This window comes from Entelurus aequoreus, linkage group LG13 (assembly GCF_033978785.1).
Source record: "Entelurus aequoreus isolate RoL-2023_Sb linkage group LG13, RoL_Eaeq_v1.1, whole genome shotgun sequence".
Lineage (NCBI taxonomy): Eukaryota > Metazoa > Chordata > Actinopteri > Syngnathiformes > Syngnathidae > Entelurus > Entelurus aequoreus.
This window is the reverse complement of record NC_084743.1, coordinates 67,032,421-67,045,040: the sequence shown is the minus strand read 5'-3', so window position 1 is coordinate 67,045,040 and position 12,620 is coordinate 67,032,421. Positions and strand designations below refer to the sequence as shown.

At 35.5% G+C, this 12,620-nt stretch overlaps 2 protein-coding genes across 4 annotated transcripts in view; both read right to left on the bottom strand.

The window, feature by feature from the left end:
- Nucleotides 1-1,870: 1,870 nt before the first annotated feature.
- Nucleotides 1,871-7,402, bottom strand: LOC133663616 (oocyte zinc finger protein XlCOF8.4-like). Of its 2 annotated transcripts, XM_062068216.1 has the most exons (4): nt 7,246-7,402; nt 7,042-7,163; nt 4,644-4,820; nt 1,871-3,705 (listed from the first exon to the last, which is right to left on the bottom strand). In XM_062068216.1, the coding sequence occupies exon 4, from the start codon at nt 3,656-3,658 to the stop codon at nt 2,453-2,455; it is 1,206 nt and encodes a 401-aa protein (XP_061924200.1). In that variant the 5' UTR covers nt 3,659-3,705; nt 4,644-4,820; nt 7,042-7,163; nt 7,246-7,402; the 3' UTR covers nt 1,871-2,452. The 2 variants fall into 2 exon arrangements, with proteins under 2 accessions (XP_061924200.1, XP_061924201.1); XM_062068217.1 differs by lacking the exons at nt 7,042-7,163; nt 7,246-7,402 and adding an exon at nt 6,668-6,762.
- A 2,454-nt stretch (nt 7,403-9,856) lies between these two features.
- The window catches only part of LOC133663618 (gastrula zinc finger protein XlCGF8.2DB-like), a 59,153-nt gene continuing 56,389 nt past the window's right edge, over nt 9,857-12,620 (bottom strand). For both annotated transcript variants that reach the window (XM_062068228.1, XM_062068229.1), the window contains one exon: nt 9,857-12,105. In XM_062068228.1, the coding sequence (XP_061924212.1) occupies nt 10,970-12,058 (1,089 nt within the window). In that variant the 5' untranslated portion in view covers nt 12,059-12,105 and the 3' untranslated portion in view covers nt 9,857-10,969. The remainder of the gene's footprint in view (nt 12,106-12,620) is intronic.

Below are 12,620 nucleotides of genomic sequence, written 5' to 3'. Positions count from 1 at the left end.
TTACTTGTGAAAAGTAATCCCCCGATTCCTAGTTTCAACAGTCCGCTCATTTGAGCAGGAAAATGCTGAACACCAGCCCATCTTTGTTTTCTACCTGTCAACTGTCAGTTTAGGCTGCTCGCCGGCTCATCATCACCACTTCAAGATGGCGGCCAAATTTCTCGCGTCACAGCAGCCAATGCTGCGTCTACTTATAAGATGTCTACGAGTAAAGCTAGCAGTGGTGTATCTGTGCGCTGGGCTTCAATAAAGTTCGGGTTGAGCATAATAAAGAGTAAGTCACTTTACTACACCTACCATATAGTCTTGTTTCCCGGTGAAAAATCCAAACACCGGAATGGAAACAAAACGTCGACGAAGCAGCTGAGGCTATAAGACCACTAGACCACTTAGGGACCGTCTACAAAGAGCAACCCCTGACAAGCAAAATACATTAGTAAAAAATAAAAATCTAAATTATTATACATTGCCAAGTCACTGTAATAATTTCAGACGTAGAAAATATCCTGTTGGATACTTATTATAATAATATTTTTTAGCATTTTTATGAATAATTTGTACGGCTTTTCATAACTTCATAAGAGTGCATCACACTGTTTCACCAACTGCACCGCAAATAAATGGTCACCAGCTGTTTATAGTACAACTCTAATTTAAAAAATAGATATTTTGCCGATTTTTGAGCAATGTGTAAAAAAAAAAAAATTTCAATAGCTTTAAGTTTAGGACTATACAATATATCATTTAAAACACATGGCTTATATATTGTTTCTAGTTGTTTCGACTAAAAGTCTAATTTCGGAGGGAAATTATATTACTGATTTTTGACAAAAAGTTCAACAGTAATGGAGACAATGAGCTACAAGCTCATTTTCAGCAATACAATCTATGGTCCGTGCAGGAAACCTGACGGTGTGCTTTTTCAACAACTGAGGCTAAAACGACTATTTAGGGACGGGCTACAAAGCGCAATCCCTGACAAGAAAAATACATTAGTAAAAATAATATTTTTAGCATTTTTATGATTCATTTGTACGGCTATTCATAACTTCAAAGGTGTACTTCACAGTGTCTCGCCAACTGCACCACACATAAATAGTCACCAACTGTTTATAGTACAACTATAAACATATAACAATATATATTTTGCAGATTTTTTAACAATGTTGAAAAAAATAATAATTCAATAGCTTTAGAACTATCAAATATATCATCTAAAACAGGGGTCCCCGAAATTTTTGACTCGGGGGCCGCATTGGGTTAAAAAAATGTGGCCGGGGCCCGAGCTGTGTGTGTGTGTGTGTGTGTGTGTGTGTGTGTGTGTGCGTGTGTGTGTGTGTGTGTGTGTGTGTGTGTGTGTGTATATATATAGATATATAAATATATATAAATTGACTAAAAGAGTGTGCACTCAACACACGCTCGTCCGACTGCGAGCGTGATGATGTCACGTTGTCGATGGGAAAATGCATTTTTAGACAATATGATTTACCTGAGCGGCTAGGAAACCCTGAGAGTAACAAGCGGTAGAAAATACGCTAAAAAAAAAACTTGAGACTTCACGAGGGCCAAATTTTGGACACTGGCGGGCATTAGTTTGGGGACCCCTGATCTAAAATTTACCGCTGCTGGGTATTTTTTTGAATACTTTTATTGTAACATTTTCAGAATGTGTTTGTTCTATTTTTGGCCAAAGTAAGACAAAGAAAACAATCTGAAGTTCTCTTTATTTTTTAGTTTTAATGCCATGATTTTAATAGTCTGGCCCGCGTGTGCACAGATTTCCCTCCATGCGGCCCCTGAGCTAAAATGAGTTGGACACCCCTAATGTACAGCTGCAGCAAAAAAAAAAGAAAAAAGAAAAAGGGCAGCATAAAATACAGAGTATATCCAGCAGAAGATAGACAAGAGAAGTAGTTAACATAATGAGAGAAATTAAGAGGGGGGCGTGACAGAAAATAATTGAGAAGCACTGTGTTACACACACAACAATGATGTCGCACATGTTATATGTGGTGGTGGTGTTAAAGAGTCAAAGTTTACAAAGTTTTGACCGTTTATTTAAAATCCTGTAACTTTATTTGCCCCTGATGTTGTCATTTGTGTTTTTTACACTGGTACTTTTAGGCGAGTCTTTCATCACACACACTGCAAAAAAAACTGATGCTTCAGTCAGTGTTGACCTTTTCATTCAACATTTAAAATAAAATAAAATAAATGTACACAATGTTCTATACTGATGCACGTACTTAAAACATCTAATCTAAAAAAATCTATAAACGATAAAACCATAACAAGATTGTGTTACACACACAACAATGTCGTGTTATACAGTCAAGGATAAAGTTTGGGCAGTTTATTTAAAATCTTGCAGTTTCATTTGCTGCTGCTATTTTCACTTGTGTTTGTTACACTGGTACTTTTAAGAGAATATTTCGTCACACACTGCAACTCACACTTTCTCACCAGTGTGTGTTCTCATGTGCAATGTTAATTTATCTTTTCGTACAAAACCTTTAGCACAGATTACACATGAAAAGGGTTTTACACCAGTGTGTATTGTCATGTGTCGTTTTAAGTGTGAATTTTGTGTAAAACTTTTAGCACAGATTGAACAAGAAAAAGGTTTTTCACTAGTGTGTGTTCTCATGTGTGTTTTCAAATCACACTTTGCCGTGAAACATTTACCACAGCTTGAACAAGAAAAATGTTTTTCACCAGTGTGTGTTCTCATGTGTCTTTTCAAATGATTATGTACTGTAAAACCTTTGGCACAGACTGTACAGGAAAAAGGTTTTACACCAGTGTGTCTTGTCATGTGTGCTTTCAAATCACTATTTTGTGTAAAACCTTTAGCACAGATTGAACAGATGACAGGCTTTTCCCCAGTGTGTGTTCTCATGTGTCTTTTCAAATGACTATTTTGTGTAAAACATTTACCGCAAGTTGAACAGGAAAATGGTTTTTCACCAGTGTGTATCCTCATGTGTCTTTTCAGGTCACGACGGTGATTAAAATTTTTGCCACAGTGAGAACATTCAAAGTGTGTGTTGTCAGTGTGACATATTGTATCAGCTTCAGAGTCTTCATCATCAGTGTCAGAAGAGTGTGACGTCATGTCATCACTATCTGATAGTGGAGCTAAGAGCTTGTCTGTCTGTGATCCTCCACAGTGGTCTCCATCATCTTCTGTTGTCATGTGTTGAGTTGAGCTGCTGCTTGGAGGCTCCACCTCTCTCTCCTCACTTTCACTTTTGACCTCATCATCTTCACTCTTCACAATGACACCAGTCAATGGCATCTTGAGGACATCAACCTCCTCAAGTCCTTTAAGATGCTCTCCATTCTGACTGATGCTGTGTTCCTCCTCTTCCTCTTTAATGTGTGGGGGCTTTAGCTCCTCATCTTCCTTTTTAATGTGGGGTGGCTGTAAATCCTCTTCCTCTTCTTTAATGTAAGAGGGCTGTAGCTCCTCATCTTCCTTTTTAATATGGGATGGCTGTGAATCATCTTCTTCCTCTTTAATGTAAGAGGGGTGTAGTTCTTCCTCTTTAATGTGGGGTTGTTGTGGTTCCTCATCTTCCTCTTTAATGTGGGCGGAATGTGGCTCCTCTTCTTTGCTTTTAATATAGGGGGGCTGTGGATTCTCCTGCTCCATCCTGGAGGTTTACTACTGCTGCTCAGAGAGATGCTCTTCACAGACGTCTGCAGGACACAAAAAGACAAACACATGATTTAGAGAAGTCCAGCTTTGCTCAGCCACATGAGACAATGAGTGTACTTTCCTTTGTTAGCTTGGTTTTACAGTAACTTCATTGTATTGAACATCTTTTGCCCAGACTGCCTTTTCAATAAAAGGACCACATCTATGAAACTGTCCACCTGACACTTTGAAAAGTATACCTTCACTTGTCACTTTCAAAAAACAAACACAATTGTGGCTAGTTGAGCAACAATTTAGTTTTTACAAATTTTTACTAATTGTTTTTTATCTAGTCTGCACTTTGTCTGTGTTATTATTATTATTGGCTTTTATTTAGTTTGCACTTTGTCTGTATTATTACTATTATCATTATTATCGACTCCTCTTTGCCTTATTCTTTTTATTTTCCTATTTTAATTATGTTAGATCTGTGTTGTTGTTGTTGTTGGGGACAAGTGTTGTAAATTAGCTTTGGCTACAAACACTATGATGCATACATTGGATAACAGTTTCAGATATCTATGTTTCTGTATCCGTCCCTATTTCAAATAAACCTTTAATATATATATATATATATATATATATATATATATATATATATATATATATATATATATACATATATTATCAATAAACAACCTCAATTTGGACGTTTGTTCATTTCTAATTTAACTGACTTTTCATTTGCCAAACTAAATTTTAAAAAAATAATAACATATTATTATAATATTTAAAGGTATGTAACAAGAAAAAGTATATATATATATATATATATATATATACATATATATATATATATATATATATATATATATATATATATATATATATATATATATATATATATATATATATATATATATATATATATATATATATATATATTTGTATGGTATCCCGGTACCCCAGGTGACCGATGCAATGGATGCCGAGTGCTTACGGTTAATAATGTGAGAGTCCAGTCAATAGGAAGGTCAGCAGGAGCATCTTCCTGCATGTAGACAAGTCAGCAGCGCAGAGACGTAACCAACTGATTCACAGAGGAGTGGTCCACCCCGGGTCCTGACTTGGAACAGCTAGCACTTCCTCCTTGGAAACCGATCCGTGAATAACCTCTCTATGCAGGTGAGGGGGGCAGAGCATAAAAGAGAGAGAGCAGGTCATAGAGGGGCACCTGCTGGGTGTGGAGGCCCTGAGCTGGTGTAGTTACACGTGGTCTGCAGTTGTGAGGCTGGTTGGATGTATTGCTAAATTCTCTGAAACGCCTTTGGAGACGGCTTATGGTAGAAAAATTAACATTCACTACACGGGCCACAGCTCTGGGGGACATTCCTGCAGTCAGCATGCCAACTGCACGCTCCCTCATAACATGCGACATCAGTAGCAAAGTGCTGAGTGATAAAACTTCACATTTCAGAGTGGCTTTTTATTGTGGGCAGCCTAAAGCACACCTGCGCAATAATCATTCTGTGTAATCAGCATCTTGATATGCCACAACTGTGAGGTGGGATGGATTATCTTGGCAAAGAAGAAATGCCCACTAACACAGCTTGATAATTGAGAGGAATAGGTATCGTTTTATTGATGATATTGGAGTAGTAATCAGTTTTAGCTAAGGGTGGAGCATGTTTATACATTACTAAACTATCACTCTTTGCTTCATGGAAAACTTCAAGTTTAGTTGCACGCCATTTGCATTACAACTTGCTTTTTCCACTCTACTGGTATTTTAAAATGACCAACATACGTAATTTGTACATGTTATTATGACTGTGTCTGTTACTACATTACATACACACTTACTGCATGTATATAAACATTGTTGGAAGTTTTTAGAGTGCTTTGTAGGCATAATAGATAAATATGCATTAGTTCCATTGTTAGTCCCCTATGCTAGGGTTTTTCTTCCCGATTCCGAATGCACAAAAGGGAAAGACGTATGCGCTTGTCTCTCATAGGGTTTCTTTTTTTCTTTTAGTTTATTTCGAACATGAACACACTTACAGCATAATACATCACACAATTTCATATCATTTCTCTTTACATCATGTCCGAAAAGGAGTAGGAAGAAGCCAAGCTTATTTAATCCTACCCCTTTCCCACTTCAGAGCGTTTACAAATATATACATTCATTTACTGACCTTTTTATAGTAAAATGACATCCGTGAATGAGTAGTACAACAGTTTTGTAATATGTAATCAATTAAGTCAGTCATTATAAACATACTGAGATGAAGAATATCTTATTTTTAATAAGGTTAAAATTATTTCTCATAATTCTTCTTCTTTGTACTTTGTAAGCACTATTAATTTGAACAACCTCTTAAACTGGATCATATCAGTACAATGTTTAACTTCTTTACTTAATCCATTCCATAAATTAACTCCACATACTGATATGCTAAAGGTTCTAAGTGTTGTACGTGCACACAAATTTTTTAAATTAAATTTTCCTCTTAGGTTATATTTCTCCTTTGTAGTTGAGAAGAATTGTTGTACATTCTTTGGTAGCAGGTTATAGTTTGCTTTGTACATAATTTGAGCTGTTTGCAATTTTACCAAATCATCGAACTTTAATATTTTGACTCAATAAATAAAGGGTTTGTATGTTCTCTATATCCAACATTATGTATCAGTCTAATTGATCTTTTTTGTAACACTGTTAACGAATGTAGCGCACATTTGTATAGGCAAATTTTCCAGGGGGAAAAAAGTGATGTTCCCCTTTTTTATTGCCCTGCTGCTATAAATAGATTACAGTTCTGTGGGAAACAATGTTGTTGTTTTTATGGTTTGGTTTTTGCGTGTGCAAATAAAAATGTGTTTAAATTCCCATAACCAAGTACTGTATATACTATCCTACTTTTACTTCTCGACAATGATCCTCCACTCAGTAAAGTCAAGTTTCATGTCAATGATGAAACATGAAGTTAGTAAAGATGTGAGAGTAAGAAGTAAACAAACCTGTTCCGTGTAACACAACTTGATGCTTCTTGAAAACAGCGTCCAGTAGTTGACGTTGTCCTAGTTCTCCTCTTTTGTTGGAGAAAGTTATTCGTCGTTTTTTTTGATTGATTGATTGAAACTTGTATTAGTAGGTTGCACAGTTCAGTACATATTCCGTACAATTGACCACTAAATGGTAACACCCAAATACGTTTTTCAACTTGTTTAAATCGGGGTCCACGTAAATCAATTCATGGTAGAACTCTGCTATCTTTTATTATAACACAAACAAAATGTCTTCCGCGGCTGCAGTTAGTCACTAATTCACCAACACGCTCAGCATTTGTATATTGCACATGTTCACACATGAATAACAACACTTTAACACTCACTTGTGTCTGCTTAGCGACGTGTCGATAACTTCCGGGTTTCTTTGTTGGCAGCTAGCAAGCTAAGCTAACTAGCATGCTAAGTTAGCCTCAGAAGCTTGAAAGTTTACGGAGTCGAGTTCATCCTGACAAAAAGAATGAATACAGTTAAATTTGTCACACCTTAAACGAATAGATACACAAGTTAAAATGAAGGGATTAACGCACAGATTAAAGACCACACTGCTCTGCTGGAGTCCGCGCATGTGCAACGGGTAGGCATGTCACTTCCTATTGACCCCTTCTTCTTCGTCTTTTTTATTTTATTTATTGTAACCGAGGGTTTATATATGTCGCCTATACTGTATAAAAGTACAAAATAACAAACACGGAGGCTCCAGTTTGACACGAGGACCACTTTATTTCCTTTTCTTTCAAAACCTCCGCTCCACTCAACGTGTCACCACTTCCGCTCTTAGCACCTTCAAAATAAGAGCTCAAGGCATATACTGTATAACAGGTGAGGGCCGACATCCGGGCAACTGAGCTACATACGGGTTCTTCGAGCCAAAGCAACCAGACTGGCGTTGAAAACAAACCGTTGCCATTACTCTTTAACTTGTCGATCTACGCTGATTAAACCCGTCATTCTGCCTCCAAAATGCCGAAAAACTGTGTTGTTTTTGGTTGTGCTAACCACAACTGGAAACAGGGAAAACAAAGGTCGTATTTTGTTCTGCCGAAGCGCGATAAAAGCCCACAGAGACGAGACAAATGGCTCACAGCTTTACACCGGGAAAACGAGGACGGTTCTCACTGGAGTCCCCCAAAGTCCCGGGTCGTGTGTTCAGATCACTTCGTTTCTGGTAAATATAAGGAACAAAAATCCACATTCTTAACCACAACTTGGCTATACCGTCCGTGCTAATGTTGTACTTGTTGAATTTGTACCTTATAACGTTCGACAGCTGAAGTTGTTGTTGTACAAAAATAACATGCGGTATATACTATATAGTCTATAGCCTGTATAGGCTATTTTCGAAAACCGGTTTCGTTTAAATTTGCACTTAACAGTTGGGTTTTTAAAAACCAATAAACCCTATAATTTTCATGTTGCCATTTAATCAACTCGTATCTTAACCTAGCCTCACTGGAAAGACTATTTACATAATCATACGCCATTTAGAACAGTTTTAAATGCCGTGAAACCTCGTTAAATGCTTGTTCTGTCAATGCTGTGTTCGCTGTTAGCTGGTTTGTTTTCAACGAATTCAATATGGCGACCGGTTGCTAGGGGATTGGTAGGCGGAAATGACGTAGGTCCGCCCTCGCCTATAACAGGAACTTAACATCACAAAGAGGCCAGCCCATAAAAATAGGTTACATTATTTTATTTATTTTATGTTTTATAAACCTTTTTTTTATAACGTTCAACATTTACAAACAAGCAAAGAAACAATAATAATCAAAAACAAGTACAGAAACAGTACAAAAACCGTACAACAGCGCCAGGGGGTTGTAAACTCAATAAAGCAACTACAGTAGAATGCAATATATATATATATATATATATATATATATATATATATATATATATATATATATATATATATATATATATATATATATATATATATAGCAATGTGTAAAGCCATATAGGCTCACACAAGTTCCGTAAATAATCCAAATTTGGAGTACAGCATCATAGTTTTCACAGCTTTTTGGTTGTTATGGTAGAAAGCGTTTTAAAGTAAAGTTCTAATTCTTTTTTAAAGGCACAAAAAACAGGTCGGGTATTGAGAAACTTACATTTATGAATATAAAACTTAGCCAGTAGTAATCTCAACTAAGTCAATTGACCAAAACTGTATTTATTAAACAGTTATTAAGCAGTGGCACAAAGTCATTTCAAAACAGAAAGTGCAAGATTGTTAGAGACATTTTAAAACAAGCTATTAGTGATATCATGCATGGGGTTATGGTATTATTTTTTATTTTTTTTGGCATAAAAAAATACAATCATGTGTGCTTACGGACTGTATCCCTGCAGACTGTATTGATATATATTGATATATAATGTAGAAACCAGAAATATTAATAACAGAAAGAAACAACCCTTTTGTGCAAATGAGTGTGAATGAGTGTAAATGGGGGAGGGAGGTTTTTTGGGTTGGTGCACTAATTGTAAGTGTATCTTGTGTTTTTTATGTTGATTTAATAAAAATTAAAAAAAATATATATATATATTTTTTAAAAATTCGGTGGTTGGGGACCACTGATCTAGAATAAACTTGCAGGGAGCAGGGAAGCGAGGAAACAGCAGACCACTCGATTACGTAAACATAGGGACACATAGTAGGCGCTCCAAATAGTTTGTTTGCGTTAGCGCTTATAATAACAATATCACTAATACTTGGTTAGTATTTAACTCACAAAATGTAAATTAAGTATTGTTGCTGCTTTTTGAATAGTTATTTATGAGCGGAATAGATGACCTCCCGCAGCAAGCAGACTTTTATTTAATTTATTTAATATTTAGAGCGCATTAAAAAAAATCAATCCGTCGTCATGTCTTTCATAATGATTGTGAACCATAGGCAAAATTACAAAAAAAGTGTAGTCCCCCTTCAAGCATTAGCATTTATTTCAAATGAATAATTCCAACAGGTCGGGCTTCTCTGTCTTGTATTTTTGCACTTCTACAACAACCCTGGCAACTTTGAACCTTGTTTTTAATACTTCTTGAGTTCCAAAAAGCCCAACATAGCCAAAAATAACTTAATTTGCATGCCATTTAGGAGTTTGGCTCTTACAGTAGGAGGCTATACTATACTGCTGCTGTCAGAGGAGGTGACACGGTGGACAATAACCTAACCCAATTATCATGTAAGCATGAGCAATTATTTAAATTAAATAGTTCCAGTAGGTCTGGCTTCTCTGTTTTGTATCTTTGCACTTCTTTACCTTGTTTTTGGACTGCATATACCTTTAATATTTTTAAGCTTTAATCTTTCCCCCATCAAGATTGCTCAGCTTCACATTGTATGAATATGAACTAAAACAAACTACTTTCTCAACACATATTCACATTTATTGTACACAACTTTAGTTGAAGCATACATTTCTTATTGCATATGGGGACATAGATATAAATTACAAAACCAATATTCATATTACAAAAGAGAGTTATAAGGATAAATAAAATAATGGATTATCCAGACTCAACAAATTATTTATAGTCACACATGTCAAAGGTAAATTATCTTGTAGAATACACAACTGCACAAATTATGTATAAAGTAAATAATATGCTTTCAGAACCAGTCCAGAAGATGTTTCAGATGTGAACCAATAGATATGAACTAGGAGGGATTTATGTGTAGCCAAAAGCAAAGGTATTAAAAAAACACAAAAAAAAATATGTATATCATATAAAGGAGTTCATCTATGGATTTTTTTTGTATTTGAAATTAAAATATCCAACACACTTCATACATTTGAAACTATTATGAATAAGATCAAAACATAATTTTTATTATATACTCTGTTTTTGCATACAATGTTTATTTCATGTAACACATGTAATGTTCTGTTTATATTTTTAAAACAAATACATAAATAATGTATGGGTAGTCAGAATAAGCTGATGTTACAGTCAATGTAAACCTTTTCAAAGTAATTGTGTTATGAAAATAAATGAATACAATGTTGTATACTACTGTAAATATAAAACATGCATAAATCCACTAATCTAACATTTAATTTATAAATTATATCAACAAGATTGTGATACGCACACAATGATGTCACATACGTTATATGGTGATGTTAGAAAGTCAAAGTTAAAGTTTTGACAATTTATTTAAAATCCTGCATCTTAATTTGCTGCTGATGTTCTTGTGTTCCTGACACTGGCACTTTTAAGAGGATCTTTCATCACACACACTGCAACTCACACTTCCTCACCAGTGTGTTTTCTCATGTGTCTTTTCAACAGATCTTTACGTACAAAACCTTTAGCACAGATTGAACAGGAAAACATTTTTTTACCAGTGTGTGTTGTCATGTGTGCTTTCAAATCACTATTTTGTGTAAAACCTTTACCACAAATTGAACAGATAAAGGGTTTTTCTCCAGTGTGTGTTGTCATGTGTGTTTTTAAATTAATATTTCGTGTAAAACCTTTACCACAGATTAAACAGATAAAAGGTTTTTCATCAGTGTGTGTTGTCATGTGTGTTTTCAAATTACTATTTTGTGTAAAACCTTTGGCACAAATTGAACAGATGAAGGGTTTTTCGCCAGTGTGTGTTGTCATGTGTGCTTTCAAATGAATATTTTGGGTAAAACCTTTAGTACAAATTGAACAGGTGAAATTTTTTTCACCAGTGTGTGTTGTCATGTGTGCTTTCAAATTATTATTTTGTGTAAAACCTTTAGCACAGATTGAACACATGAACGGTTTTTCACCAGTGTGTGTTCTCATGTGTATTTTCAAATTATGACTTTGTGTAAAGCCTTTACCACAGATTGAACAGGAAAAATGTTTTTTACCTGTGTGTATTCTCATGTGTATTTTCATTTTATGATGGTGATAAAAAGTTTTGCCACAGTGAGAACATTTAAAGTGTGTGTTGTCAGTGTGACATGTCGTATCAGCTTCAGAGTCTTCTTCATCATCAGTGTCAGGAGAATGTGACGTTGTGTCATCACTATCTGATAGTGGAGCTAAAAGTTTGTCTGCTTGTGATCCTCCACAGTGGTCTCCATCAGATTCTGTTATGTGTTGAGTTGAGCTGCTGCTTGGAGGCTCCACCTCTCTCTTCTCCTCACTTTCACTTTTGACCTCATCATCTTCACTCTTCACAATGACAACAGTCAATGACATCTTGGGTACATCAACCTCCTCCAGTCCTTTAAGATGATCTACATTCTGACTGATGTTGTGTTCCTCCTCTTCATCTTTAATGTGTGGGGGCTGTAGCTCATCAACTTCCTCTTTAATGTTGGTGAGATGTTGCTGTGGTATCTCCTGCTCCATCCTGGAGGTCCACTCCTACTCCTCAGGGAGATGTTCTACACAGATTTCTGCAGCACACAAGGACACAAACATATGATTTAGAAAAGTCCAGCTTTGCTCAGTCATACGAGACAGTGTGTATATTAATGCACTTCCCTTTGTGTGCTTAGTTTTACAGTAACTTTGTTGTAATATAAAAAAAAAAACTCAAATTGGACATTTGTTAATCTCTAATTTAACTGAAATTTTATTTGCCAAGCTAAATTGGACAAATAGATTGTAAAGATATCATGTAACAAGAATATAGATTGATACTAATAAAAAGTCTAAGTCAATTATATAAATTAGATGACGGCAATTTAAAGGGGAACTGCACTTTACTTTTAAATTGTGCCTATCATTCACAATCCTTAAGTGATCAAGAACACGCATCTTTCTCTTTTTTGTGCATTCTACTTCTTCTTTTTTTTAAATAAACGACTAGTGCATGGTGGCTAACAATATAGCTAATAGGTTATATTCGGTCACGAAACTGTTGAACGAAAGTACACAAAGTGGTGGGCCACCAAACAAATAAGGCTAC

Coding starts and splice junctions, on each gene's coding strand:
- LOC133663616 (XM_062068216.1), bottom strand. CDS start 3,658: ATGGAGCAGGAGAATCCACAGCCCCCCTATATTAAAAGCAAAGAAGAG.